General features: G+C 44.6%; 2 protein-coding genes across 5 annotated transcripts; both read right to left on the bottom strand.

Annotated features, from left to right (window-relative positions):
• Positions 1–3,986: 3,986 nt before the first annotated feature.
• Positions 3,987–5,974, bottom strand: cunh15orf61 (chromosome unknown C15orf61 homolog). Of its 2 annotated transcripts, XR_012960694.1 has the most exons (3): positions 5,404–5,974; positions 5,119–5,311; positions 3,987–4,133 (listed from the first exon to the last, which is right to left on the bottom strand). XR_012960694.1 is itself a non-coding variant. In XM_076139023.1 (2 exons), exons 1-2 carry the CDS (start codon positions 5,744–5,746, stop codon positions 5,184–5,186), a joined length of 471 nt encoding a protein of 156 aa, XP_075995138.1. In that variant the 5' UTR covers positions 5,747–5,974; the 3' UTR covers positions 5,013–5,183. The 2 variants fall into 2 exon arrangements, 1 of the variants encoding a protein (XP_075995138.1); XM_076139023.1 differs by lacking the exon at positions 3,987–4,133 and having other exon boundaries at positions 5,013–5,311.
• A 910-nt stretch (positions 5,975–6,884) lies between these two features.
• On the bottom strand, positions 6,885–26,666 carry iqch (IQ motif containing H). Of its 3 annotated transcripts, XM_076138586.1 has the most exons (21): positions 26,438–26,488; positions 26,166–26,288; positions 25,493–25,590; positions 25,336–25,405; positions 24,955–25,074; positions 22,870–22,972; positions 22,583–22,708; positions 22,093–22,274; positions 21,468–22,010; positions 20,316–20,382; positions 19,380–19,463; positions 19,128–19,279; positions 17,990–18,262; positions 17,651–17,839; positions 13,192–13,312; positions 12,668–12,954; positions 9,859–10,017; positions 8,483–8,605; positions 8,286–8,347; positions 7,759–7,867; positions 6,885–7,629 (listed from the first exon to the last, which is right to left on the bottom strand). In XM_076138586.1, the coding sequence occupies exons 1-21, from the start codon at positions 26,486–26,488 to the stop codon at positions 7,531–7,533; spliced, it is 3,141 nt and encodes a 1,046-aa protein (XP_075994701.1). In that variant the 3' UTR covers positions 6,885–7,530. The 3 variants fall into 3 exon arrangements, with proteins under 3 accessions (XP_075994701.1, XP_075994685.1, XP_075994694.1); XM_076138570.1 differs by lacking the exons at positions 6,885–7,629; positions 7,759–7,867; positions 8,286–8,347; positions 8,483–8,605 and adding an exon at positions 26,581–26,666 and having other exon boundaries at positions 9,655–10,017; positions 26,438–26,500; XM_076138579.1 differs by lacking the exons at positions 6,885–7,629; positions 7,759–7,867; positions 8,286–8,347; positions 8,483–8,605 and adding an exon at positions 26,581–26,666 and having other exon boundaries at positions 9,655–10,017; positions 22,093–22,271; positions 26,438–26,500.
• Between the last annotated feature and the right edge of the window lie 432 nt (positions 26,667–27,098).

Below are 27,098 nucleotides of genomic sequence, written 5' to 3'. Positions count from 1 at the left end.
CAGTCAGGCCTCAACGGCTCACATGAACCAGTGAATACAGCTCCCAACTTTACTTTGTGAGATATACTAACGCACATTTGCCCTTACATACACATTTTAAATGAAACACACACAAACAACGTATCCCCCCTCCTCCCCCCTTCCTCTATAACTCCATTCAGCTCACATCAACCCTCCATTTCTCGCCAACTTACTGTTGGCCAATACCGCCTCTAAACCTCTCACACGCAGCAATCCACTCACGATTAATGAAGTGCTTACTTAACCAATTTAAACCCTTAATTCCTATTAATTCAACATAATAGCCACCCTCCCTGCCAGAATTAACAAGAGCGCGCGGCAGAAAAAACTCGCAAATCTCTGCAGGCTGGGAAAAAAGCTCGACCCCAGCATATTTGGTGCGCTTTGATAAATATGTAACAGTATGTATATCGCTGTTAAAATGCATAACCCTCGTGTAAGACCCCTATCAAGTCTGCTTTACACCTGTATTACATTTCCCCCTCAATCAGCAGCTTTTCTGAGACACCGGCGTCCCACGAGGAGCAGAAACCATTACGGGGCGACTGCAGCTCATTTGCAGAGAGATTGGAGATCACGCTGCATCAGAAAGTATGTGAAGCATTTCTGAGAACAAAATTGATTTATTCCATTTTTTTTTTCCTCGCTTTTTTTTCTCTTTTCCTTAACGTTTGTATGCAGCATGGGTATCAGTGTATTTAATGTAAATCCCCAGTCTGGCATCGAGCTGCTGTGTAGGTTGCTGCTTATTGTGCAAGTAAAGGAGCGGGGCGATCAAATAACGGAGGGAGGGAGGGAGGGGGGGGGATCTGCCGCCCGTACACAACTCAGCTACATAGACGATTTCTTTGATGGAGTCCCCCCCCCCCCCATTCAAACACCACCACTGCCCCCCCTCTCCCCTCTCTCCTTCCTCTGATCTGCGATGATAAAAACACACGCAAGGCAACAAATAAACAAAACGGGGGGAAAACGCAGATTTGACTGGTTTGGTGTTCCCGACGCACAGACGCTCGTTTAAGCTGCCGACACATTAAGGAAACGTTGTAAAATAATAGGAATAAGCAAATAAGTAGTGTTTTTCCCGTGCGAGGAGAGAGAGAGGAGCAGCTCCAGCAGAGCCCCGTGGCTACAGAGGAGACTGACTGCATGCTGGTGGGGGGTAAAAGACAGCCCGGGGGGGGCACGGAGGGCGTCTGTTTTTTAATGAGCTGAAACTTTAAATACTGCATAATATATAACAAAAAATGGATAGTTCATTTAACTCTGCCGATAAGTCGCGGGGAGAGGGGAAAAAAACTATTAAAACTCATTACTCTCTTAATGTCAACAGTGTGAGCATTAAGTATGAATGAGGCCAAACCGCAGCATCAGCAAGAGAGACAAACAAAACGATAATCAAGTTCAAATGAAACGGGGAGGAGAGGAGAGAGGAGAGGATTCTGGGAGTGGGCTGGGGATCCGAATCGATGCGTCTTTCGCAGTGGTGGAACGTTCCAGAGGCCTCGGCGTAGAACGCGTCGCAGTCGCCGACATGTTTATTTACTGCAGCCCGGCCTCCAGTGATCAGGAGGGACTTTGGCTTCGCCGAGGCGGCATGACTGACAGACGCTTCAGCCACCCACTGACTGTCGCTCTGGCAACACTGATTGGCACAGCGGGCATACTACCCCTTCCCCAACATGCACACACACATACACACGCACATGTCATGAGGGGAAAAAACAGAAAGGGGGGGACGTAAAAAAAAAAAAAAAAAAAAAAGAAATATGGTGCCCCTTGTCATCCCTCGGGTGTAGAAATGCACCATAATAGATTTTTAATGGCTTCCGTATCCTAACACCACCTCCCCTCCCCCCAACACAAAAGACACATTTGCTCAGACAGAGACGGTGGCGGTCAACACACACACACAAACACGTACAGTCGGTGTGGTCAGTGCGGCCTCAGATGGAGACGAAGGCCTCCGCTGTGTCTATCTGAGCCGTAATGAGCTTCAGCTTCCATCCATCACATCATAATTCAGAAGGTGGCAGTGGAGTGTGAATGCCGTGACACCTCTGCATTAAAGACGCGATCCTTTAAAAGTGATCTGAGTGATGGATCTGGTACCCCTGCTGCTTATGGAGCAACCACACACTAACACACACACACACACGCTGCTGGTGGCTGATCCAGAGGCTTAATGATAACCTCGCCAGCATTAGCTGCGGGGGTCGTTCACACAATAATTGTTTCTGCCAAGCCATATATCTATATGACAGAGAGAAAGAATGGCCTGATTTGTTTCCTACTAAATAATTGATTTCAGAATGGGCCGCATCAACTTCTTCAGGAGAATGAACGCGCTCCGTCCTTTCTCCCTTTACTGGGGAGAAACTGAGAACTCATAAGCTCATTAGAAGATAATTACATGATTCCACAAGTTGATTAGCAATTTCACTGTTGAACATTAACAACTTACAGCAGGGCCACACTCAATTTCAGCACTTGTTCTGCTTTACTTACCTAAATTCCTAAACAGCATAAGTATTTAAAGATTTCACCTTGACAAAACTTATTACCAGCTTCAGCGTGCAATTAAACTTGCCAAACAGGCATTAATTCTTTGTTGATTATCGCATTAGAAGTGTGTGGAGTAATTTAGACTCTGCAATACAGGACTGCAGCGCCGCGGCTATTAAAAGGCATCCATCGCACGCCAAAGTGCAGCCGTATATTCCGTTAATTTACGGTTGAGATATCCTAGACCTGTACCGGCAGTGTGTGTGTGGGAGGGTGTGTGTGTGTGGTGGGGGGGGTGAAACGCTGAGCCTGTGGCTGAGCTGAAGGGGAGCGCTCCCCCGCAGTTTAGAGTGACTCAAAGGTGCAGCCCTGAAAACAAATACAATGCACTCACACGCTCCACAGCTTGGATTTCACTGGCTCACATCATCCCCGTAATAGCCACACACACACACACAAACACACACAAAGCTGCGGTCGGCTGCAACTTTGTGCAATTATGTCTGGCTGTGCCGCACTATCAATGCAGCGCGGGGGTCAAAGGGTCAATGAGTAATTAAGACATGGATGCCTGAGCATTCCCCATGCACACTTTCAGTCCTGACGAAAAGCTGAAAATGAAAGGGGAGGGGGGAGGAGGGAGAGGAGGAGGGGGGGGTTTAAGTGCAGCCCGATACGGTGGATCACATTTCCAAAAGTGTGTGTAAACGTTCCTCGTTCAAAGCAATTAGTATGATTAACAGATAGTGTAGCGTCCCCGCGCTGACGAAGAGGAGTGTCATGCATGAATTTTAGATGAGATGTAGAAATAGAAGGCAGAACATTTAAGCCGCACTCTTCTTCTTCTTCTGCTACTTGAATTCTGCCAAACCACAACAACCAAAAGACATGCAGGAGTGTTTTGTTCTCACGGCTGACTGTAGCTCCTCCGCCTGACTTCACATTTAACAATTAATACTTTCCAAACTTTGCTCACTGAAGCGTTGGTATCCATGGTATCCATCACAGAGAAAGCGGTGGTAGATGTCGGCGCCTTCAAGAGCAAAGAAGGTCAAGAGGTGCATTGATTTACATGTAGAACAAGAAGTGATCCGTCCCCGTTTCATTGTTGCTAAAAATGAAGGGGCCAAGGCCGGAAAATTGAGGTCGCTGATAAATGCTATTAGTAGGCGATGCTGAGGGGCGAGAGGATCAATACGGCAGTTTGTCAACGTGCCTCTCGGAGGGAACTCCTGCCCTGTCAGCAAAGCACATTACCAGAAATCAAAGAGCAGAAGAAGGCCTGGAGGAGGAGGAGGAGGAGCGGAGATGCCTCCACACAAAAGGAAAGGGCGCTGGTAATTAAAAGGCGTTTTATCAGACCTGTCTTGTTCCTGTTTTTCTCTAACACTATTGACGATCTGTTGCATGGAGAGTGATCACTAATTTCACGTTTAACAAATGAGCTGGAGTTACTTACATCCCGGAATGTGTCGGAGGCGCCGGCGTCAGAAGGATACTACAACAAGAACAGACGTTATTACATCGCAAGGTCACTAGTTCATTTTAATTGGGATTGAAACTCACCACGTTCTGGAGCTTCTTCTGATTTGTTAGTGTCTCATTTCCTAAGACAAAAGGGAAAACGGCTGGGAAGTGATTGAGAGAAAGGAACAGGAAGGGGAACAGAGAATGAGGAACAAGGAAGACTTTGTGTAGAACTCTCTTGGTGTTCTGAGTGTCGGTTGGATTGAAGATCTGGATCTGGATCTGGATCTGCACTCGGTTGTGGTTCACATATTTCTACATTTGATGATGAAACTGTCGATGACTGCGACGTCGCAGGGAAGCAGTTTACGCACGAAGACTCCAGCAATCTGTGAAGGTTCTCAGTCGTCCATGTCATTGGATGTGGAGCAGTGGTAGTTCAAGGCGACAGTCTGCACCCCCCTCCTCCTTCCCCCCCTCCTCTTCCTCTCAGCATTGGTTACATTTGGCAATTTGTCCGTTGTGCTTTGGTCGTTTTAGTGCGAAGAAGCCATCTGTGCGTTTGGTTTTACTTTGAAGGGACTTTGCTCACATCTTTCCTTTCTTCCCCTCAGAGTGAAATCAGGACTTCTGACAAATGAAAGTCACTCTGATTTAAAGTCTCTAGAACGGAATGGAACGTGTCCTTTTTAGTTAAATGTTCATGCTTCATGGGAATAAGGGCGAGAGGTTTGGTTAATGAGCTCCCTTTTAGTTTCATTTTGTAAGGTTTTTACTTCTAGGCGCTGTATTCAATCTGTCCCTGGGTCATTATAATTGTGTTTTAATTAATTGAAACTTTTCCATACTGAGTGAATGAACGAACATCCACACGTGAGCTAAACTCTACGTGGACACCTTGATGGATGATGTGCAAACACGTGGCTTCCAAATTGATGCTACAGAAACTACAGAGAAACTTGGTTCTGTAACTTTACAAACAAAGAAGTCAATTATTGTAAAATAAAGGGTTTCATAATTTATTTTACTTTAGTGTAAAGTGATTTTTCTTCATAAACAGACTTAAGTCACTGCAATAACGCAAATAAATAAATCCTCAAATCTATAATATTAAACCTGATGAACCTGAGAGCAGATGATGATGATGATGATGAAGGTTGAAGTCTTTAGAGAGTCAGCTTGTTGGTTTCTCAATACTGGGCTCCTTCATCCTCTTTGTAGGCGAAATACACTTTGACGGGTCCGACGCTGGTCTGCACCGTTTCTGCAGCGCCCACCACCATCCAGCACCCGAGGCCGTACGCCAAACACGGGATACCTGCAACAGAACAGAACCAGAACACATGGACATCAGGAAGGATTTGTGCCTAAACTTCAAAACCATGAGGTGGAACTGACTCTCATACTGACCCAGGTTGATGACCTTCAGCACGGAGAAGAACCTGTCCTCAAAGTCCAGGTCCTGAGCAGGGGCCTTGGAGCAGTGGTACTTGATGAAGGGGAAGCAGCCGGTCCTCAGGATCTGGTAGTTGGACCCCTGAACCTCCCAGTTGAAGTTGGAGCGTCCGAACTGGTCGTTGTGGACGTCCTTGTATGGGACACAGAAGGAGGTCCAGGGGGGCAGGTTCCGCTGGAGCAGGTGGCGGGTCAGGACCTCTGAGGCCGGGGGCCGCGGGCCTCTGCGGGCGAGCGTGCTCGGAAACAGCGCCACCTTCAGGAGGAGGCCGTGGAGCCTCCTCAGCGCCTCCTTCATGGCTGTGCTGCCGCCGACATGTCCGCCGACTCACCCGCGGGACAGTTGGGACTCTAAACACGTTAGTAACCGCTTGGCACGCTCCTCTACACGGAGCTGTGCGTCCGGGTTTACACACTCACACACATTTACTCAGAATAGGTCACGAATACGGGGAATAAAGTATAGAAAACAACTTCACTCTGCTGCTTCTCCCCTGCACTGCTAAGGACTCGGTGCCTTGATGAAATCCGTCCGACCAGAAACACAGACTGGAGTTACACACGCGTTCCGCTTAAACAAATGGAAGCGAATCCCAGCATTAGCTTTTATACCGTGGATCAGGGATTTTTGAAATGTAGAAATACTGAAATGTTCCTCAATTAACAACAAATGCACCTTCGTTTGGGAGAACAACCACTAGTATAAGGCTTATCTATCTATCTATCTATCTATCTATCTATCTATCTATCTCTCAGTTTTAACACTGAGGTGCAGGAGAAAGTACAAGGTATAGATCCACTCCAAATACAATATCATTTGTATTCATCCTCTTCTGGAAGTCTGTCCTCTGCCTTTATCCTTGGTAGTTAGCAGTGAAGTGCAGCTACAGCTCAGCGTCTGGGGACCAACTCTGCTTTTAGAAAGGTACATTCATAAAATATACTCACTTTATTTCTGCTGTCATAAAAATATAAACATAGCGACTTTCTGATTGTTTCTACGTCTCCAGTGCAGAATCAAAACAACCAAGTCCACAATTTTCATTACATTTTTGGAGATTTTATCACAAATAAGTTGCACCATTTAAACCCCAAACCTCAGCTGAGTGTCAGGAATAAGACTGCCAGGCTGCTGCCAGACATGCACAGTGTCAGCCAACTCAATAGTATCACTCATTGTACTCCTTGTGTGAGAAGCAAGCAAGAAGTTAATAGGGGAAAAACATTTACAAAGCAGGTGTGTGTGTGTGTGTGTGTGAGAGAGAGAGAGAGAGAGAGAGAGAGAGAGAGAGAGAGAGAGAGAGAGAGAGAGAGAGAGACACTAGAATCTCACTCTCTCTAACAGTAACAGCTCAGTATTGAAAGATGAAAGCTTCAGATTCCAAGTGTCCACACACGCACAAACATGCATGCGATACACAACGTAGCACATAAAGAGAACTTTAAAAAAGATCAATTTTATCCAGGAAACAAACACACACAGATTTAAAAATAAACTGATTAAAACTGAATTACAACAAGTACAATGAGACATTCTATATTTTACTATGTTTCTTTTTGTGGATGAGAGAAGTACAAACAAACAGGTGATGCTGCTCTATATGATGCAATAAATCACTACACAGCTCAAACTATGTTATGTAAATAAATATCCACAACTCAAATGAATGATCTGTTGATTTCAGACCAGCGTCAATCACTTTCCCATCAACTGCAGAAAGTGCCACGGATTATTTTGTCTTCAGCAATGCATGATGGGACATGTGTGTGTGTCTCGGTGACACCTGTAACACACTTGTTATGGAGCAGTTTCCAATATAGAGAGAAGCCGCTGTCAATGATTCCAGTGAATGAATACTTAATGAGTCTTGATTAAAGTCTACTGATTTCCGAGCAGAATTACTTTGTGTTGACTTTACAGTAGGTGATCAATACATTTTATTATCTTTCTCCCATATTCAGGTAGAGTCAGACCGCTGAAACAGATTAGAAGCATTACTAAAGGTCCATCGTCTCAGGAATATTAGAATATCAGGAGTTAATGTAAAGACATGATGACTTAACTTGGCACGAATAAGTGTATCAGCAGCAGATCGGCTTGGCGGAGGTATTCCCCTTCCCCGCTTGCACTTTGTTCTGAGCCGTCCTCTGCAGCACATCTTCTACTTCTTTGATCAGAACCTTCGATAAAGCACAAAAGCGAACGAGGCCATCACTGTTGCACTTTGATGGAAAACAACAATCCGGCCCGACTGCAGCTTGACAGAATACGCAATATACAGAGATCGTTAGGACATTGACATGCGGTACCTTGAAATTGGTTTCTCCTGGCGTTTTGGGGGATGATATTTCCTGATGAATGACTGACAGGTTCCGAGCAAAGGTCAGGAGGGCTCCCTGGAGATCCTCTGAGATGGTTCTATTAACGACACCCCAAACAAATGAGTTTACTAATGATCCCCACGTTGCTGGCTAAGAAACAATCACCTTGTTCATCTGATGGTGCTGATTAAATGAAAAACTTTGGAGACACAAGCATCCTCAAGTCTGCAGGGAGGAAGAAGAGGTACGGCAGCGTGCAAGCTAAGGGGGTCTGCGTGATAAATATGTTAAATAAAGCTCCGCTCTGCTTAGCAACTACTCCAGTTTACAAATCCTGAGGTGGCATCTTAATCCTTTAGAAGAATGGACTCTATCTTCTGTCTATTGGAAGGCTTTATCCACCTGAATCCCTGAGAGCTCTGTATTCTCCCCAGGATAAACTCTGGATGTATTAAAGGACAGAGCAGTTTGAATGGAAGAACTTTAGCTTTACAAATATGCATATAAATACTTACATCATCCCCATACTGCATCTCTCACTGCTGTCATAGAGAGCGAACACAGTGCCTTGCTTCCTCTGCAACACACACACACACACACACACACACACACACACACACACACACACACACACACACAGGCTGTGCATCTCGTATGAACAGGTTGTAAGAATGATGAAGAGGCCAGTGGGTTCATCCTCACCCAGCCTTACCTTCATGTTAAATCCGATGCCATGAGCCTTGCACATTCTAAAGAACACATTATGGTGCAGCATTGAGAGGCTGGTGTGAAACAAGCTGCGCCCAATAACTGCATAATGATGAGCCACAGGAGGCTGTGAAAAAAACAAACGGTAAAACACACAAGGACACACGACAGAGTGGATTCAAATCGTTTCCATTAACCATCACCAAGGCAAAAGAAATCTATGTTAAATGATATTTGGAGGTAAAAGATAATTGGTGGTGCTGCGGTGGATTGGGTGGTGACACGGCTGGAGCAGAGATGGCTCAACCTCCTTAGGGTCACTGCTGAGTTTAGGGAATATGTATGATTAGTGAACATGATGAGTGTGGGGCACATGTGCTAAACTGTTGGGCCTTTCTTAATTAACTACGGGGAGGAGCAATTAATGTTTGGAAGTCTTGCCAAACACAACATGAATCTAACTGTATGATGCCAATCCAGGCCAGAAATACAGTACAGGGACGGCAGAGTCTTACATTCATCATCAGACAAAAGGACCGAATGCACAAAAGGGCCGTTCACTACACAACACGCTACACAGGGAGATAAAACAGAGATTCTGAGTGTGTGAGCGTCATAAGTAACACTAGAGAGGTTGATTACTTAAAAGTGGCAGGGCGCAAGAGGATAAAAATGTTGCTGTTTCCCAAGCACCTTTGGGAGACAAAGACAGCAGGCCTAAGCCGCTGTGAGCGCCGGAGATGGCCCATTATTCGCTGTGATGGCTGTGTGTTTGCAGATGTCAAACGCCGGACCCTCACACAACAATAAAAGTGTCCAACAGGGACTTAATTGTGTTTGCAATATGCAGGCCGCTAATGATGGCCACTGCTAAAGCCATTAACCGCTGCAGTGGCACCGGCGCCGTACTGAAGCACCAGGCCGCCGACTCAATGAATGTTTGATAAAATAATACAAGTCGCGGATTAACAAGCGTAAACTCAGGCATGCTGCTAATAAAAGAACGGTATTGTTTAAGGCCTGGCACCAGGTTGATGAGGTGTTCAAGCATGCACACACATGCATAATGAAAGCGCCATGAATTATTAATGTGTTGATTATTTAGACTCATCTATCAAAATGATAATGAATTCAGCACCTAAGCACCAATTGAGCTCAGTGCGTAATTACAGTATTTAGTTGTATTTAACAAAAATGAAGAGCCCAACGCTGATTTATCTTTATGATTACTAATAATATGCTCTAATGTCTCACTTTGTGTTGGACCTGCGGGGTTCTAGCTCAGTCAGAATGAGAATCTCCTATGTTGTTTTGTGAAAATCTGCACGCAAGAAGATTTTTACACATCAATACTGCCAATATAAGCAAGCAGATCAGTACTTTGGCTGTTGTCTGGCAAGCCAGGGATTTCTCTGCAATCGGCACCGGTACTTCCAAATGGCCCGTGTGGCAGTTCAGCGTTCCACCGGTCATAATCAGAACCATCTGGGTCATGGCGAGCTGGTCGCTGTACGTGAGGTCCAGATCGACAGCCCACACCTGCTGACAGAACATCACACAATCTGTGTCACTGCACAGACAAACACAGACCATTATGTGCTTATTGCAATCTCACACACACACACACACACACACACACACGGAACATCAAAGCATTTCACCAACAGATGCCTCGGTACCTTTTAGTCCTGACATTGTTATCCATGTTGGGAAAGAAAGAGAAAGCAAAAGACTGTTAAAGGTTTATGTTGGAAAGATTTAAGTATCACAGCTACAGACTGACACGTGCACAAAGTCTTTTCCTGAGTACTTGCATTGAGTCTGCCTGAGGCTACTGTGCTTGGCTCGTGTCCGACCAGAAGCCAACTTCAGATATGTATGGTAAATGACATCATTATAAGTATATTAAGGGGTCAAGTATGGTCATAGCCTTCTGCTTAAACAGGGCTAATTTTGCCGATAATAACCTAATAGCTATGCCCTCTCTTCAAAAGTGGCAAATAAATCACGAGTGAAGGAGTTGTTAATAACTAAGTGGCAGTCGGCTGCCTCCCTTCGCTGTTCCTATTTGTCAAAGTGAACGCTGCTGCCAGTGAATGCAAATCGCCGCCTGCCTCGCCTTCCCCACGCTCGCTAACCTGAGCACTTCATCTTCACTAGCACGCGCACATCTGACCGCAGCATGCAAGTCGTTCCTTTCACAATTTGGTGACGACATTATGCCGATGACACCATTTTCTCTGTGTAATGATCATTTGAGGAAATATGTAAAGCTGATTGTCAGGGCGGCGTTTTGCACAATTTGTGGATAGATTTTGCAATTACAATCGCACAGCCGTCGTGTTTAAAAATGCATACTAACAACTACGCTAAACGAATACACACACACACACAGGCTGATTTGTACAAACAGCACACGTCAAAATGCACCACACAAAATTACAAACTATACATTCACATTCAGCAGTGTGTAGAGGCCTCCATGCATCAGGTTGACACACACACACACACACACACACACCGTGCAGAGCCTTTCAGTCGACTCACTAAAATCATGCAGCGACGTCCCATTGTTGCTCTTAACAAAGCAGCGGCAAATGTAAGACTGGATAGTACCTGTTTTCTATTGCCTTGCATTTTCATTAAAAAGCCTGATGCTGCAGCTGGGGCTCCTCCGCTCCACAATGTGAGGAACGACTGCAAGGGCAAACATATGTGACCCACTTCTTCCCGTCAAATAAAGTAGGCGGCTTTTAGCAACAGGTTTGAATCTAAATTGATGTTTAAATCCAGACAGGTTTGCCCATGTGGCTCTCTTCTGTCTGAGCTGTGTGTGTGTGTGTGTGTGAATCTGTCTTTAATGTTCCCGCCTCTATTGAAGCCGGCGCTGTTTATGGACTATTCTTAATTACGCTGTCAGTGAATCCCATCCAATTTCTGGTCAACATTGCCTCTGAAATTAATTCTAAGGCTGTCATGCTATCATTCAGGGCAGCAGAAGAAGAAGGAATGAATTCACTTCCTCTGATAGAATTTGTGGAATATCAGGTTGACACACAGATTTGGCTGAAATTTTAACCGATACTGCGAGGCGGTTTGTTATCTGGTGTGAGTATAATGAGACCAAATCCATTGTCAATGTTACTGCCAGCCTACAAACACACATACAGACACACACACAAACAAAAGGCTGCATGTTAGATAGCTTAAAAAAACAAAACAAGAATATTAATGCATAAAAGGAAAATTATGTGTCATTACAAATATTTAAAGTCAGAAAATGCATTAATGCTGTCTGTTAGTATGTAATCCATAAGATACTACCCTCTAGTGGCTAAAGAGCCCGTAGCTACTGTGCACCAACATAAATACAGCTTCAACTGGGTGAAAACAAAAGAAAATTAAATAAATAAATAGAAAATGTGCTAAATAAATTCCCCTATAGAGCGGTTGGGGATAAATGGTGCATGGCTTTGTGAAAGATCAGTTATTAAAAAGCAAGAAGAACACTCCCGGAGTCCTTTTACACAAACCCCTCTTTTTGTAGACCTGTGAAGTGCGTTTCCCAGTGTTTGGTAGGTTTATAGGCCGTATTATAAACAGAGCATTTCACTTTACAGCTCCGGATCAATGGCAGGTCAATACAGCCACGTGTTAGCAGCAGAGGTTAAACCATCATAAACCACTCCATTTCCAATATCATAAATCAAGAAGGTTTCAACAAAACTTAATCCTGACAAATGAGGTGTGCAGTTTCCATGGCGCCTCGCTATAATAACACATTTCAGGGAGCATTACAGGTAACCGGTTGAGGGGGTCAAACGGTGACAGGACATCGCCCTGAACCCCTCAAATCACTTTAGAATGACCTATTGTCTGAAGGATAGGCCCCTCTGAATTTCTCCAAGTGCTAAGGTTAAAGGGCAAGCCTTAAATGGTGGAATCAGTGTATCGACACAATAAGACCTGACAGTTTATTAGATGGCCTTGTGAAACATTTGGTCCCTGTGACCACTGTTTTCCTCCGCTGTTTCCCCGGCCCCCCGGGGAGCTGTAGGGCAGGCGCCTATCTGCTCGTATGGATCCATGATCCTGCCTAAAAATTGATTTCTCTGGCCAATATGGCGAGATGGAGGCGCTTTGACACCACATGTTGCAACTGCCTGAGCATATTTATTAGGCGCCTCACCTTCTGCTCCGTGGTGCGGTGGTCCAGGAAGGTAGCCAGGTCCACAGAAACGTAGCCGACGATGCTGTGCTGCAGACAGGCCTGGCCGACGCGCGTGCAGATGGTGGCCAAGGTGTCCGAACGTACGGAGGTCTGGGGAACGGAGGAACCTATGGATTCCAGCTGACAGGAGCCGTGAAGCTGGTCTCCGCAGGACAGCATGGTCACCTCACCCCCGGGCTCCAGAAGCAGATCTACTGTCAGACATGTAACACTGTCTGAGGGGGGGTACGCCTCCACCACGCCGCCTGGACACAGGGGAGAGGGACATTGTAGTACAAAGAAGGTTGACTGAGCTGGAGAGCAAAGGGTAACCATGACGCCGCTCATGTTCACACTTTTTGGCACATTTAAACTCTAATAGTAGCAGACACCTAATAGCCAAAGATATGTATGGATTTTTCATCTCACACAGGAAATCACATTGAAAGGGGGGAAGTATTTGCTGCTGGATGGGATTTTGAGTTTGACAAAAGCCTCCTGACCTTGCCTGAGGAAGGTCTTGAGGAAGCAGGCCCAGTTGGGATAGCAGGAGGTTTTAGCAGGCTGGGCGTACTGGGTCAGCCACTCTGGGATCTCATCTAGATATCTGAGTCGAACTGGCTGCTGTGGAAAAAAAGAAAAAAGGGGGGGGGGGCGGGTGTTGGTGACAGATCTGAGGACATTATAGACGTTTGTGGAATCAAACACACGATTACAAGCTTTGGTTACTTCTTAGTCATCCCCTACTTTGGCATATCTGCCAGATGACTCTGCTGTCTGCTTGTTATCTTTGAGGCGTTCTCGGCGAGCGTCTGATGGATGCCATGAGAGGGACCATCCATGAGTGACAGCTTATTATCAAAGGGCCTCAGGAGTCTAATGGCTTTAACTCGCAGCCACGCAGACGGCACCTGCCCTCAATAACAACTCCCTCCACTGGGCAGCTGATGAATACCTAAGCCAACCACATCTATTCAGGGATCAATCAGGGCCTGACTGGGATCAATATCAGGCTTGTTTCTGTAACTAGGAAATGCCATAATGGTTTCAATACTTAATTATGCTGTTAATTTCTTACTTTGCCTTAAAACAGATTGGCAACTTAAGTACATTCCTTCCTCTGATCACGTTGTAACAAAGTTTAAATAACAATACAGATTTTTCCAACTGTTTGTTGATGTATTTACTCGCATTGTTCTGCATGTAATTATGTCTACGAATTGGTAAACAAGTGAAATCTGTCAACGTGCCACTCGTTCCCTGTGAATGGAAAAATAATATCGGTGATTCTTTCATCATTCCAGAGTGTTGCTTTGTTTTGAGTATATGCTGTCTGGCTTCACTGGAGATGGAACTGGAGATTACGCTGTTGATATTCCAGTCATGTAACAGCCATCATATTCAAGTACTGTAAGAGGCGAGGTCAAATGCTACACAGTGATTCCCCCTACACAAACCATAAAGCACACAATGGTGCGGCAAAAAGTGTAAGGGAACGGTTGTCATTTTCAACGGAAGAGCAAGCTCACCCCGGGACTTTGCCTATGCAGTTGACAGAAACAGCGGGACAGAAAGGGAAGAAAGAGAGGTATTTTGCAATAAATTATTTGGACTTAAACTGCGAACAGCACCCTGTGATAGGATTCAGGCTTTGCTTGCCGTCCACATAAAGCCCAGCAATCTGGCCATAAATAAAATAGATGTCACCCTGCGTCTTTGATTGCCATTTCATGTCTCCATTAGAAGCTGAAATAACTGAGCAACTACACTAAGTCTTGAGAAAAGAAGAGCGTTATCTGACCGGCCACATGTTTTCTCTGCACGTTCGTATTCTATAAAACTGTGTGAACACGACCAGAGGGGAAGACGTTTCAGCTTCATGAATAATCTAATCTAACGCATATCTTACTCTTCTCAAATACAAGAGCTGCTCTCACTTTCATCAGCTCTCATCCCTGTTTGACTCAAATCCCTCAGTGGGGAGCTTCAGCTGAATCCCCTCTGCATAGATATCACACAAAAACAATTTCAGGAACTACAAGTGAGAAAAAAAAAGGAAAAAAGAAAAACAAAGAAATGTGTTTGAAATGCGGAGCGAATGGTTCAAAGTCTTATTAAAATAAATGCAGGTTAATTATGTGAAAGCAGATCATTACATATTGGAAGTCTTTCATGCAAACACAGTGTGCACAATGTTTAGAGAGGAAACATCTGTACCAAAGTCTCTCTTTCTCTTCACTGGTAGGAGGTGATTATCAAATGACCCATTTCGTTGACAAACCTAACCTAAATAAGGTGTTGCTCAAGATCTGTTTGTGCCCAGCGTGACAAAAAGAAATACTCCATCTGCTGACACCATTAGGTGTAATTTTTACCCTCTTGTGCTTAATGATCCATATGAAAGCTGTGTGTTTGAGCGCTTAAGTGTGTGTATGGCTCCCTTCAGGCACTGCATGGGTGCAGATCTACATGTCTTTAACCTCTCTCTGTGTAAATGCTAAAAGAGGCCTGGGGGCCTTCTGCAGGCTGAAACATTGTGCTGGAGGCCATGGGCCTCACCATATTTAGAGGAGCACACGATCTGCTCCTGCTCTGGATGGGTTCCCTCCTCCTCTTCCTCCTTGTAGCCCTCCAGCCTTTCTTTAGTGTCGCCAGAAGGGATCGTGTGCTTGGTATTATTCTAAAAGAACACATGGCATTCTTTCATTCTCTGTGAGTCAGGCTTCTTCATGCTGAGCCCCTCAGAACAAGCAATAATTAAAAAATATGCTCACAGTCTGTGTAAACTGAGGCCAAGAACACTGCACTCTGAGCCCCTCTCTACTTTTATAATGATCAGTGATCATCCACTGAAGAGTGAAAAACATTTATATAATATACAACCGACAATACTCTGTGCAGTAATATACAGTTTAATCATCGCTTACTTGCTAATTTTTGATAAACAATTTTGATGAAACCTGTTAAATTATGGATCAATATTTGAAATACTTAATTTAATCATTTGTATTTCATCAATAATAAATTAAATTGCTATTATGATCGTGAACATGGCTTTAAACATCAATAAACCTCCTCCTTAAATGTTTGCAAATATCCAGAATTGTGTGTATCCATCCTGTTCATTAACCGTCGCTGCAATTAGGTTTTCTTCTTTTCAGCCAAGTGCTACAGTAATGAGTGTTATAGCTCAAAATCTACGGCCACGCTTAAACATCTGTCTGCAGTGTGTGCTGTGAGGAGAGGATAGCAATGAGATACATGGATATTAAATATTCATGTTTGAATCTAATCAGCAACATAGTTCTTTAGTTTTTCAGCACATTGTACCAGTTAAGTTTAAATTGCCATTTTTAATATGGGGGCATAAGAGGCAAAGGGAGATGTAATACATTTAAGGGGCTAATGCATTTTAAGGGTAAACAATGTCGTGACAGAAATGATTGTGTGAAGAGCACAGGACGTGGGCTTGCCTTTGATTAAAAGAGCAAGGTGTAGAATAAAGGCCAGTTAAAGTGTTGTGTCCATATGGCCCAGAAGCCCCGAGGCGGTGGGCCTACACTGGGGGCCTCGGCACTCTTCCCTCTCCGTGGGACCCCAGCTGGTGAAACAAACCCCATTTACTTTCCTGCCTCAGCCACCATTATGGACCTTGGCTGTGTCTCAGCCACTCTCTGCCATAATTAACAACACCAATGCCACAACAATTACAGCCCGGCGCCACGCATACGCTGTGAATCAAACAAGGAGCTCGCCGAACAAAAACAGAGCGAGCCATAAGAAGCGGGAGACGGCTGCTGTTCTTTGGGATGGAATAAAAACTATAATCATTGTGCTTCAAGCCCGCAATCATTAGGCTGTAATTAGTTTACACAAAGCTTCCAGTTACATGGCAAAATGCGGTAATTAACAAATGACAGAAAATCAAAGGCTACTTTGTACACGTTTGAGAAATAAGATTAAAGCAAAGAAGGTGCACAATTTACAAATTAATGATGGTTTACTAATAATTTAATTCACATTATTTGTCCAATAGGTTTCTGATAGAATGGGGATTAATTATTTCAAGAGCAAAGTGGATAATATGAGACTTTTAAACCCTCTCTACTCTAAAGTCACATGGCTGTAGGAAGCATGCATTCCATAGAGTGAGTGTTATAGACAAAGATATAAAGTCTCATTTCCTAATGCTGAAAAAGAACATTAGCTATTGTATTGTGTTTTAATTAAACGTTTCAATGTTTAGAGTCATCTGCACCTCAATGTACTTTCATGTCAAATAGGAAACAAACTAAATGAGCTCTAAACAAACTAACCTGACTTTAAACACAATGATGTAATAATAGTACACAGAAGGAAAAAGGTGTTTTAATTTGGACGGCCTGGTGAGTAAGATCCTACACGTGTGTGTGCATGTGTGTCTATAGAGAATGGCAGTGTAAACAAATGTATGTATTGATTTGATGCTTGAGGGACAATGCTCAGGATACTGTACCACAGGGACCGTGTGTGTCCAAGCTAAATGTCCCTCTGACCCCACTGTGACCTGAGCTTTGGTTGATTATTTGAAGGATATGAAGGATTGACATCAGTCTGGTTTCACTCTGGTGTCTCAAACACAACCACAAACATCATTTTAATATCTGGATGCTACTGTAAGCAGTTAACTTTAACTGGCTGATTCCTCATTGGTATGGCGGTAATAATAACAGCAGTAAACTTTGTTTGTGTTGTACTTTTGTAACGCCGGAGTCTACAAAGTGTTTTAGTAGAGAGCCATAAAAACCAGGCATGATAATAAAAACATCAATTTAGGTAAAAGTAATAAGGGAAATAAATAAATAAAGAAAATAACACAAACCACATTTGATGTCACATTGTGTAAAAGTAAGTGTGTAAAATGTGATACAACACGTGTTTGGATGTTTAATGAGAGGATGACGTGATTCTTTGTGTGTCTACCTGGACCCATGATGTGTTCCATGTTTTGGGACCATGGCGACGGCACTCCTGCAGAGCCCAGCTGTGGCAGCTGAGATGGCAGACGTCACAGAAGGCTGTGCCTCCGCCGCCGTGCTCAGAGTCCATCTTGAAGAGCCAGCGCTGCACGTCAACGCTTTGAGTCATCAGCTCAGCCAGCGCTTCATGAAGCTAAACCAAGAGAAGCATGCAAATAACAAACTCAGTAAGAGAGAATATCACTGCCAAGACACATTAAAGCTCTGTTAAGCTGTTGTTTGGCACTCATGATCTGTGACAGTCCATCTGTAGTGGAGTCTGTGTGAGATGTTGACCTCTGACCTGGTTCAGTGTGTATATATCTCCTCGACCAGGAGGCACATCCACCTCTGCCCCGGTGAAGATCCTCCTCCCTCCAGACTTGGTGCTGTAGAGCTGCGCAACAGCCGGCTCTGGGCCCAAGACCGGCACGCCCAACTCATCGGCCACCGCCAAGTCGTCCACATTGGCCAGTCCACCCACGATATAGGCCTGCTTCCCCTGGATCAGATCCCTGATGCGCTTCAGAGTGCGTGGGCTGTACTTCAGCAGCGTGGACAGGCACATGTTGTGGTTCTAAGAGACGAGAGGGGAGAAAGATTACAGCTCCGGCTAAGAGCTCTCAGTGTCTCTTCCAAGGGTTGTTTCTTGACCTGATTTATCACTGTGTACACACAACAGATCTATTATTGTAATAGCCAGCGGGGTTCTGACCTCTCTGTATTCCAGCAGGTTGAATTGATAAAAGCTGCCGGTGGGAGGCCTCCCCTATCCTTCACATCTTTAATGTGTGCTAGCAATGAGCTCCTTGGGAATACAACTAATTACTTCACATCTGTATTTATTTGATCCACATGGAATTATCCCTTCTGTCACTGGCAGAATGCGCTGCCAGCCAAGGGTAGCAGTGATTCATCTCAGCAACATGTCTGGCACAGTTTAACAACAAAACAGCGGGAAAATCAATGGAGAGAAATGAAGAAGGCCGCGTTCTACATTCAATCTAACGCCAAAGTGCAAAACAAAAGATAGAAACAAGAACGTTGTGTTATTTTGAGATCACATTAAAAGATCAGAAGTGGGAAAAATGCAGCAGTTAGATGGAATGAATAGTTAATAAAAACAAATGAATGTGCAGCAGCTATTTATTACAATAAAAACAAAAACAAAACCTAACTAACTTTAATGCAACTCTGCTTTAAATTTAAGGAGAGGTTCAATTTAAAAAGCAGTAAAATAAAATAACAAAACATTAAAACGAATAAAAGCTGTATGGTTGTCACTGCACAGCTCTACAGTAACTATCTCCTCTAGCACCCTCTACAGGACGATCCACGAACTACACATCCTGACTGCAAACATCCCTTTGAAATGAACCCATGGATAATATTTAAATCTTAATTAATTCAGATAGAAGAATAAATGCTGGGATCTTCTTTACCGGGAAATGATCGACAGCTTCAGGTGTGACGATGACAAAGCGTCTGCTGTGAGCCGGTGCGTCTCCATGGAGCTGCAGGAGGCTGGAGTAATAATCCAAGATGTCCTCCCTCAGGTGTTGGGAAGAGACGTAGATCACCTCCACGTTTACATCTAAACACGGAGAAGTGTGACGTTACCAAGGTGATGTTTAGGGTAAATTTGAGGCGTGTGTGTGTGTGTGTGGTAAGGAGAGGCCGAGCACGGTTCTCACCTCTGATGTCACACAGTCTGTTTATCTGGATGTTCTGCATGAAGTCAAAATTCCTCAAGCTCAAGCGTTGGCTCAGGGAATATCCTGTGAGCAGAGGGGTCACAAAACAAACACCGACCGGGATTTGATTTCGTCTCCCCCTGGCTTTAATCCAAATTTCTGCATTTGACCTGCGATTGTTTGCAGGGTGGTTCCATCCGCTCACACACACACTAATTAATTTGGCTTAATAACTAACAGGTGCCGTATCTACTAGGGTTCCTGTTGCACCGTGTCCAGAACACCGCCCGGCTACATCCAGCGACACCTCCAGGATTTCACTGGATGTGGTGTCTGTCTGGATTTCTGCCTGAGAGAGAATCCTCAACTGAATCAAGGTAATTAAATGATTGGATTCATGCTAATTAACAACAATGGGGTTCAACTTTCTAATTATCCTCGCTCACACAGCACTCTCTGTAGCCACCCCAAGTGCAAATAAAGCATTCCATCTGCTAGTAATTAGGCTTAATAATTTTAGACAATCGCTCAATGATTTACAACGCACATGGCCTGATTACAGTCGAAATGTGACGCCACGCTGAAATTAGAACAAGAATGGATCAGAGCATCAGCGCTCCATGTTCAGCACACAAACACCACGGCGACCTCTTTTTTTTTTATGTTCTACTCAGCGGACCTCCGTGCTTCTTTGCAAATATATAACATTACAGCTTTTCATTTGCTTAATCTGCAAATTAAATGGCGATTGAGAGTAAATTGTTCGGTTCCCTGGCACGGCGACTGTCATCATTCTGTGAGCGCTTTCCTGCAGAGAGCCATTTGAATGAGACGGAGCACCTCCACCGGGGCCACAGGCTGGGGCAGGGGGTGACTGCTGCTCCATCAGATGTGTGTGTGTGTGTGTGTGTGTGTGCAGCAGGCAGAAAGAGCTACCTAATGATGGGATGTGGATAATGGTCCTCTTGGAGGACTGGATGCGTTTCCAGTTGGCTGCCAGATGCTGGGGATGGAGAAAAGGGGTGATCAGAGAGGGGACTGCCTAAGCGTGCATGTACACACACACACACACACACACACACACAGACACACACACACGCACACAAATCATCACATCACTGCGTTGCTAAAACACATCAAGCCCGTCTCTCTATGGGCTGAACCGAAGCAAACCAAGCATAAAATACCACCTTAATTAAATTAAGCGTTTACTTCGAAACATCTTCTCACAATTAATTCAATCACTAAGGTACATGATGCTTCTGCCAGGGGAAGATTAGCAGGGCTTAATTAACAGGGTATGAATGTTTAAAGGGTGAGAACATACATTTAGCGCATGTATACACACGCACGGCAACGGCAAAACTAGATGAACTTGTAGGCTCTAATTAATACACCGTCAGCGCCTCGGAGACGCTCAGCCAGGATGACAGCACAGACGTGACATCTGCACTGATTGGGGATAAAATACACGGCGTTAGCGAGACGGTGTTGCCCCTCTGTTCTCTTTGAAGAAGCAGCTGATATACAGTAAATGTAATCTAAGCTTTAAATGATCAGGTTCCGTACTGAAGTGCTGATATTTGGAGCGTCACCTTTAAAATCCACGAGGACGAGCTAGAGAGACTTCTAGAGCATCAATCTGATCATTTACAATTAGAATGAAGGAATGATTAAGAATGTTTGAAAGCATAAGAAGAGATGCTTGTATGGGACAACTTGGTTTAATTCTCCACACACGATCAACCAGAGAAAAGATCTAATCAGTCAGAATAATTGAAAACACTGAGTTTGAGTTCCCAGGGCCTTTAAATCAATCTTTACATTTTATACCAGCAAATTGTGTCGATCGTCCATAGACTCAACAAACAGAAGCAGAACAACTGTCAGCTGGTGAATCAACTGTTTGGGTCTAAACTCCATATTTATATATCCATGTTGTGATTTAAAAAAGAGGATTTCATTTAGTGCTCCTAAAGGAAAGTCTGCACTTGGGTGTTGTTGTGACAGAGAGGAGGAGAGAGAGAGAGAGAGAGAGAGAGACAGAGACAGAGAGAGAGAGATTGACTTGGACACACACAGCCTCACCTGGGCTCTGCTGTGATAGTTCTCCAGCTGTCGTAGGCGGCGTTCCCGCAGGGACTTCCTGACACGACGGATCTGCATGTGCATCAACCATGACGTGGCGATGGTTTCTGCCGCCCACTTGCGTCGGCGGTGACGCTTGTAGGCTGTCCAGGCTCGGTGGCGCCTCCAGGAGGACTGGATGTGGACGGCGGCCGCCTCGATGCCTCCACTCCCCCTGTAGCGCTGACCTGGGCGGAAAACCAGATCCTGCACCTCATCCCTGTTGTCGAGGACTGAGAGGAGGTCCGTCACTGGAGGAGACTTGGTCCAGCTCATTTCCCAGCTGAAGCCGAGCTGTGCCAGTCGCTCCCCCCGCACCTTTGCCAGGGGAACAGCGAAGTCTCCTAGCAGCTTCTCCAGGGCCTCCAGAACATCAACCACATTGCTCCAGCACAAGGAGAAGCTCTGCTTGAAGTGACAGAAATCTGTCGCCATTGTGTTCGTCCGTCCCTCAATAATGCTGAATGGGAATTTGCTGATGTTGCCAGGAACCAAGAGGAGACTCTGTGGAGAACAACGTACTGCTTTGATCCCCTTCTGAATCTGAACTTAATGTATAGATTCATCTATATCTCAGTGTTCCTACCTGAGGTTTCTCTAAAGGAAGGCCACTGCTGTCTTGCCTCATCCCCCTGTACTCTGTGCTCTTGGAGGGCGGCGGTGTCTTGGTGCAGCGGGGGGGTGTGTGTTCTCTGCTAGTTTCCTCACCGGTGGATCCAAGTTCCTCTATAAATTTCAGCTGCTTCTGACACTGGGACTTACAGCCTGCTACGCCCGAAGCCACAAAACAAACAGACTCAGACGGTTAATCAGGTGCAACCGTGCATAACTGTCAAATCAAATGGCAGCGGGTGTTTCTCTGTAACAACACACGACCTGAGAGGCTGCAGAGGGAAACGGCAAGAGAGCGAAACAATCACACTGACAGGAGGTTTGTCGTCACACGTGTAAATCACTCCATTCAAAGTGTGATCAGCACGCGTCTATTAAAGCTGACATTTTAAAACAATTACTAGTTGGTAACAGGAGGAGGTCACATGTCTGTGTGAGGTCACGTGTGTTTGCTCAGCACTGACCCGTCCTGGAAGCATGAGCGTCCTCTCTGTGGTGAAGAGACGCAGCTTTGTGTTGAATCACCGTGTGGAGCAAACTTGCTTGTGGCACAGAAGAGGAAAGCTTCTTGTCCAGCATACCTGCATTCCCTTGAATACAAAAAATATAAAAAAGACAGAAAACAAAGACATTAAGTTCAAATATAGACAAATGCAACAACAACAACAACAACAGTCATTTGGCATTAAAAACATATATATTTTGTGTGTGTGTGTGTGTGTGTGTGTGTGTGTGTATTGTGTCTTTCCACCTGTCCCCTCGTCCTCCTCAGGCAGTGCCAGGCTCTGATGCTCCCTTGGGACGATGGAGTGCAAACCCATCACAGGGCCGGTGATCACTCTCTGATGAGTCGCCTGAACAGAACAAACTGGACGTTCAACATTTAATTTAAAAAGGCAAAGCAATATTCACAGACAGCCAGGCCTGTTTTAATGGATCCTAATAATTCACGCTCTCAGTGTGGGCCGAGCAGCTTCAGAAAAGCGGTTGTCAAAAGTTAAACAAGCCCCAAGACGCAAATACTGTTGGTTGGATGTCATTTTTGGCTCAGCAGCTAGAAATTGTTGAGGAAGAAAGGAGGAGGACTCCTTCATCGGTCTCATGCCGGCTCGCTCCTGTCAGATAAAATAACGTTCAGATTAAATGAGTACAAAGAAGATAAAACGGAGAGGACAGCATATCTGACAATAATGTTCTCTAATCATTAAAGATGGGGGAGATAAGAGAGGTAACACACACTGAGCCTCCTTCTGCAGCAATTAATCACAAAGCGGCAGAGAATAAAGGTCAGTCTAAAAATACTGTGAGGAGTAATTCATTCCCATGTTCTACTAAAAGGTACAGATCTCGAAGACACTCTGCTGTACAACAATCCAATAAAAAGCAGATTTAATGTTCTGGTTTAAAATAAAAAAGGGACAATGGATTTGGTAGCAGCCAGTTTAAAATGTCTCCCTGTTAGGAAACACTTGTAAAGTTTATGGTGCCGATCCTCCAGACTTGTCACCTAATGTCCTCTTTCTTTGTTCTCCTCAGACCACTGAGCTCTCTGACAGACTACAGGTAGTAGCCAGGTGCTGGGAGAAACCTCCCCTCAAAGGCACACATCTGTTTCAGGCGGGGTTGGGAAAAAGGTGGCACCTTTTGTAAAATTGCTAAAATGCAAAAGCTGTTTCCCTGGCACAAGTAGAGTGGAGAAGAGCCTGGCCCGAGCTGCAGGAGGAGGCAGCAGGCAGAGAGCCAGTGGTTAGCAGTTGGGTAAGCTACGGCTGTCTTATTGGCATGCTGGAGCAGGTACCCACTTCTGTCCTGAGACAGCTGTAAACCAGTAGCCCATAGCACAGCAATCAGGCGCCTGTGTCTTTAGAAGAATGCTGATGTGCTGCAATCTGCTGCTTTCTGCTTTCTGCAGCCAGCACTTCCATCTCTCTCATATCAGACAGTGACAGACTTGGCCTCTATTTCTCATCTCAGTTATAGATCCCCCCCCCCCCCCCCCCCCTCCCCCCCCACACACACACACACACACACACACACAGCCCCAACCCGGAAAAAACATACTGGGGAGGGAAAGTGTGTAAATTATATCTAAAACTAATGCCGACCTTTGCAAAGATGAATTTGTTTGCTGTGACAGGTGCTGGCTGTCAACACTAAGCCAGGTGACCTTTATGTCAGCGCCTCTCTGGAGAGCAGGAGCATCTATTAAAGCAGACCTGCTCCATCACTCTGCAGTCCAGCATTAAGTGTCTTTGCAGAGGGACTGATAGAGCGACAGAAACAACAACACCACATTCATCTAGTGCAGATATAATTATAAAGTTGTACGTAACAATTGTGATGTCATCCCATGCAGTGATTTGTGTCGTCGCTGAAAGAGAAACTGAACCCGTGATGAGAAAATCTGCTCCATAACTAACGAAGCTAAAAAGCAGATGTAGACTCATTACTCCACCAAATACAGAATTTCAACTTCTTTATTTGGCGTAATGGTGCAGTAATGGTAATAATGGTTCAGTTTTGAAAAACCGCAGTTAAAATAAGTGGCGTTTGCCGCATCACCGTCGTGCAGACTGCTCTGTTTGATGGAACAATAAACTCCAGTACATAATTAAGGTGTGATCAGGTAGCTTATTGTCTTAATGCAGGGAGGGATGACACTAGTTTATACTGTTATGATTCTATAGCCATAACATAATGAGAACAAATCAATATCTGTGTTTACTGAATGAGCTATCATCAAATGTAGAATGTGTTTTCAATGGACATTATGCTAAATTCTGCAGGTTAAGTACAGCTGAAGTCAAACAATCCCCTCCATTGTTGGCGTACTCACTGGGTGTGTGCTTCTTTTGTGCACTCCCGGCAGTGGAATCCCAAATTTCTGGTGCATTGTGGCTCTGTTGTTGGGATGAGCAGGATTACAAATCAAGCGCATTGTTAACGCCGACTTGTGCTGAATGAGACAGATGGAGAAAAACCCTCACCACTCGAGTTACGATGAGCCGTACAGGTGGCACAACAAAAGATTTAAACATGTGTACTTCTGCCAAGCAAAGAAAAAAACATTTATTATTACAGGTGTTATTGTGTTCATTCCTCTTTGTGTCCTGGTGTGTTGCAGCTCGGCACAGTGTGGTTTCTGAGTCATGTTTATGTTTATGTGTGCTATATAATGAGAATACAATCAATAAAAGGAAGGTGTTTCATAATCTACCTTTTCTCCAGGTGAGGGTCCCTCTCCTCCTTGTGGGCGAATTTCTGGAATGTTCTCCAGTGGAGGTTTCCTGTAGAGACGACCTTTCAGGCTCAGCACACACCACAGTGATGGTACATCCCTCTAATTCAGCAGCAGCAGAGTAAATCCTACTCACCATTTGGGAACCTGCACTGTCCTTCTTTGTGTGTCCTCAATGCTCGGAAGAACAAGCAGCTGTTTATTCACAATTTTCAGATACTCCTCTGCATGATTCTATGGACAGCCAAAAGACAATAATAACAAGTTACATACACTATATATGTCTGTGAGAGATGCCTCAACCACTGAGAGAAAGGTGCTTGAGGGAGGAGAAACGGGGGCCTCGCATCGACCGCTTCTTCAGCTAGATCAGTCAAGTGCAGCTCAGCAACTGGATGCAAAAACCAAAGCTTGCAGAGCATCAGAACTCTTGTCATGGACGTAGGTAGAGGGGGCCCAGTCAACCACCAAGACCTCCAACAGGGAGGAAGATAACCAGGCACAGACCGCATGTGAAGTGGCCGAGTGCAGCTGATAAGAAACAGTAGGCAGGAGACAATTAACACCGACTTGACCCAAGCTTTGGAGCAACTCAAAGGCACAGTGGAGAAAATGGGCGACTCTGGGACGGCAGAAGTCACAGCTGAGCCCTGGGCAGACGCCATGAGCTCAACAACCAAACGCTGAAGAAGAAAGGTGATGTATGGGCCTCATAAGCCCAACCTGTTATGGTACACATGGAAATTCTGATATGTGCTCACACAAACTCATCCAATGTCTCTTGAATCACATACAGAAAGCGTCCTCACCCTGATTACACGTTGAGTCCTGTGGATTGCTGTGTCCAAGGCCTGGATGTCCACTGTCTCTCCCCCGTCACTCACAGTCATTTTCCCAACACTGCGTCTTAACTGTCTTAAATCATCTTGAACCTGTAATAGACATGATGCTATATTATGCAACACAACAGGTGGTAGCTAACCAAGAACCTGCATCGTGTAGTCATGTAGTTTATCTTATTCATGTCTGTTTCTGTGCTTTAATATGTGGAAAACTTCACATCTTCTCCTCTGATACATACCTGAACTAGTACTGCTCCTAATTTATCCTCGGTTTCAAACATGTCAGACATTTCCTTGCGTAACTAGCGGGTTAAAAAATAAATAACAATTAAAACTCGTGTCGGAGTACAAGAAAGAATACTTTATTAATAAAGTTACAGACCAGACTTCGTCAATGAAAAGTCTCCAAACACTGTCCGTCACCGAGACGACGAGCGGGATTAGTTTGCCCCGAGTTTACTATTTCGGGTAATTTCAACCTTCTGTCTGCGTCTTAATCCCGCCTCTTTCACTGAAACACCAATCACAGCTCTAACTGGGCTTTCGCTGTTTGTATACAGTTATTTGATTGGTTGAGGTTTAAAAGGCATGGTACCGAGGGATAAAATACAATAGAACCTGAGAGACAGTGTGCAGGGCATAAACATTTACGCTCTGTATCATTACAATTATTCGGTGCTATACAAAATATTTCTGTCCATTAAAAAGTGCAACATTAAGATACATTTGTCGACAAATATATATATCTATTTAATAGAACTGATAAAAACGTAAGCGAACTATGGCACAGGAAATATGTTAACAAAACTCCAAGAAAGGAAAGACGTTATAAACTAAAACTTAATGAAATAATGTTACGCATAAAATATACGTCTTAACTGGCATTACAAGTTTTAAAAT

The sequence above is a fragment of the Genypterus blacodes genome, unplaced genomic scaffold, assembly GCF_046128005.1.
Source record: "Genypterus blacodes isolate CSIRO-AG114 ecotype Tasmania unplaced genomic scaffold, CSIRO-AGI_Gbla_v1 ptg000015l_1, whole genome shotgun sequence".
Lineage (NCBI taxonomy): Eukaryota > Metazoa > Chordata > Actinopteri > Ophidiiformes > Ophidiidae > Genypterus > Genypterus blacodes.
The sequence above is the reverse complement of the archived record's forward strand: the minus strand, read 5'-3'. Positions and strand labels throughout refer to the sequence as shown.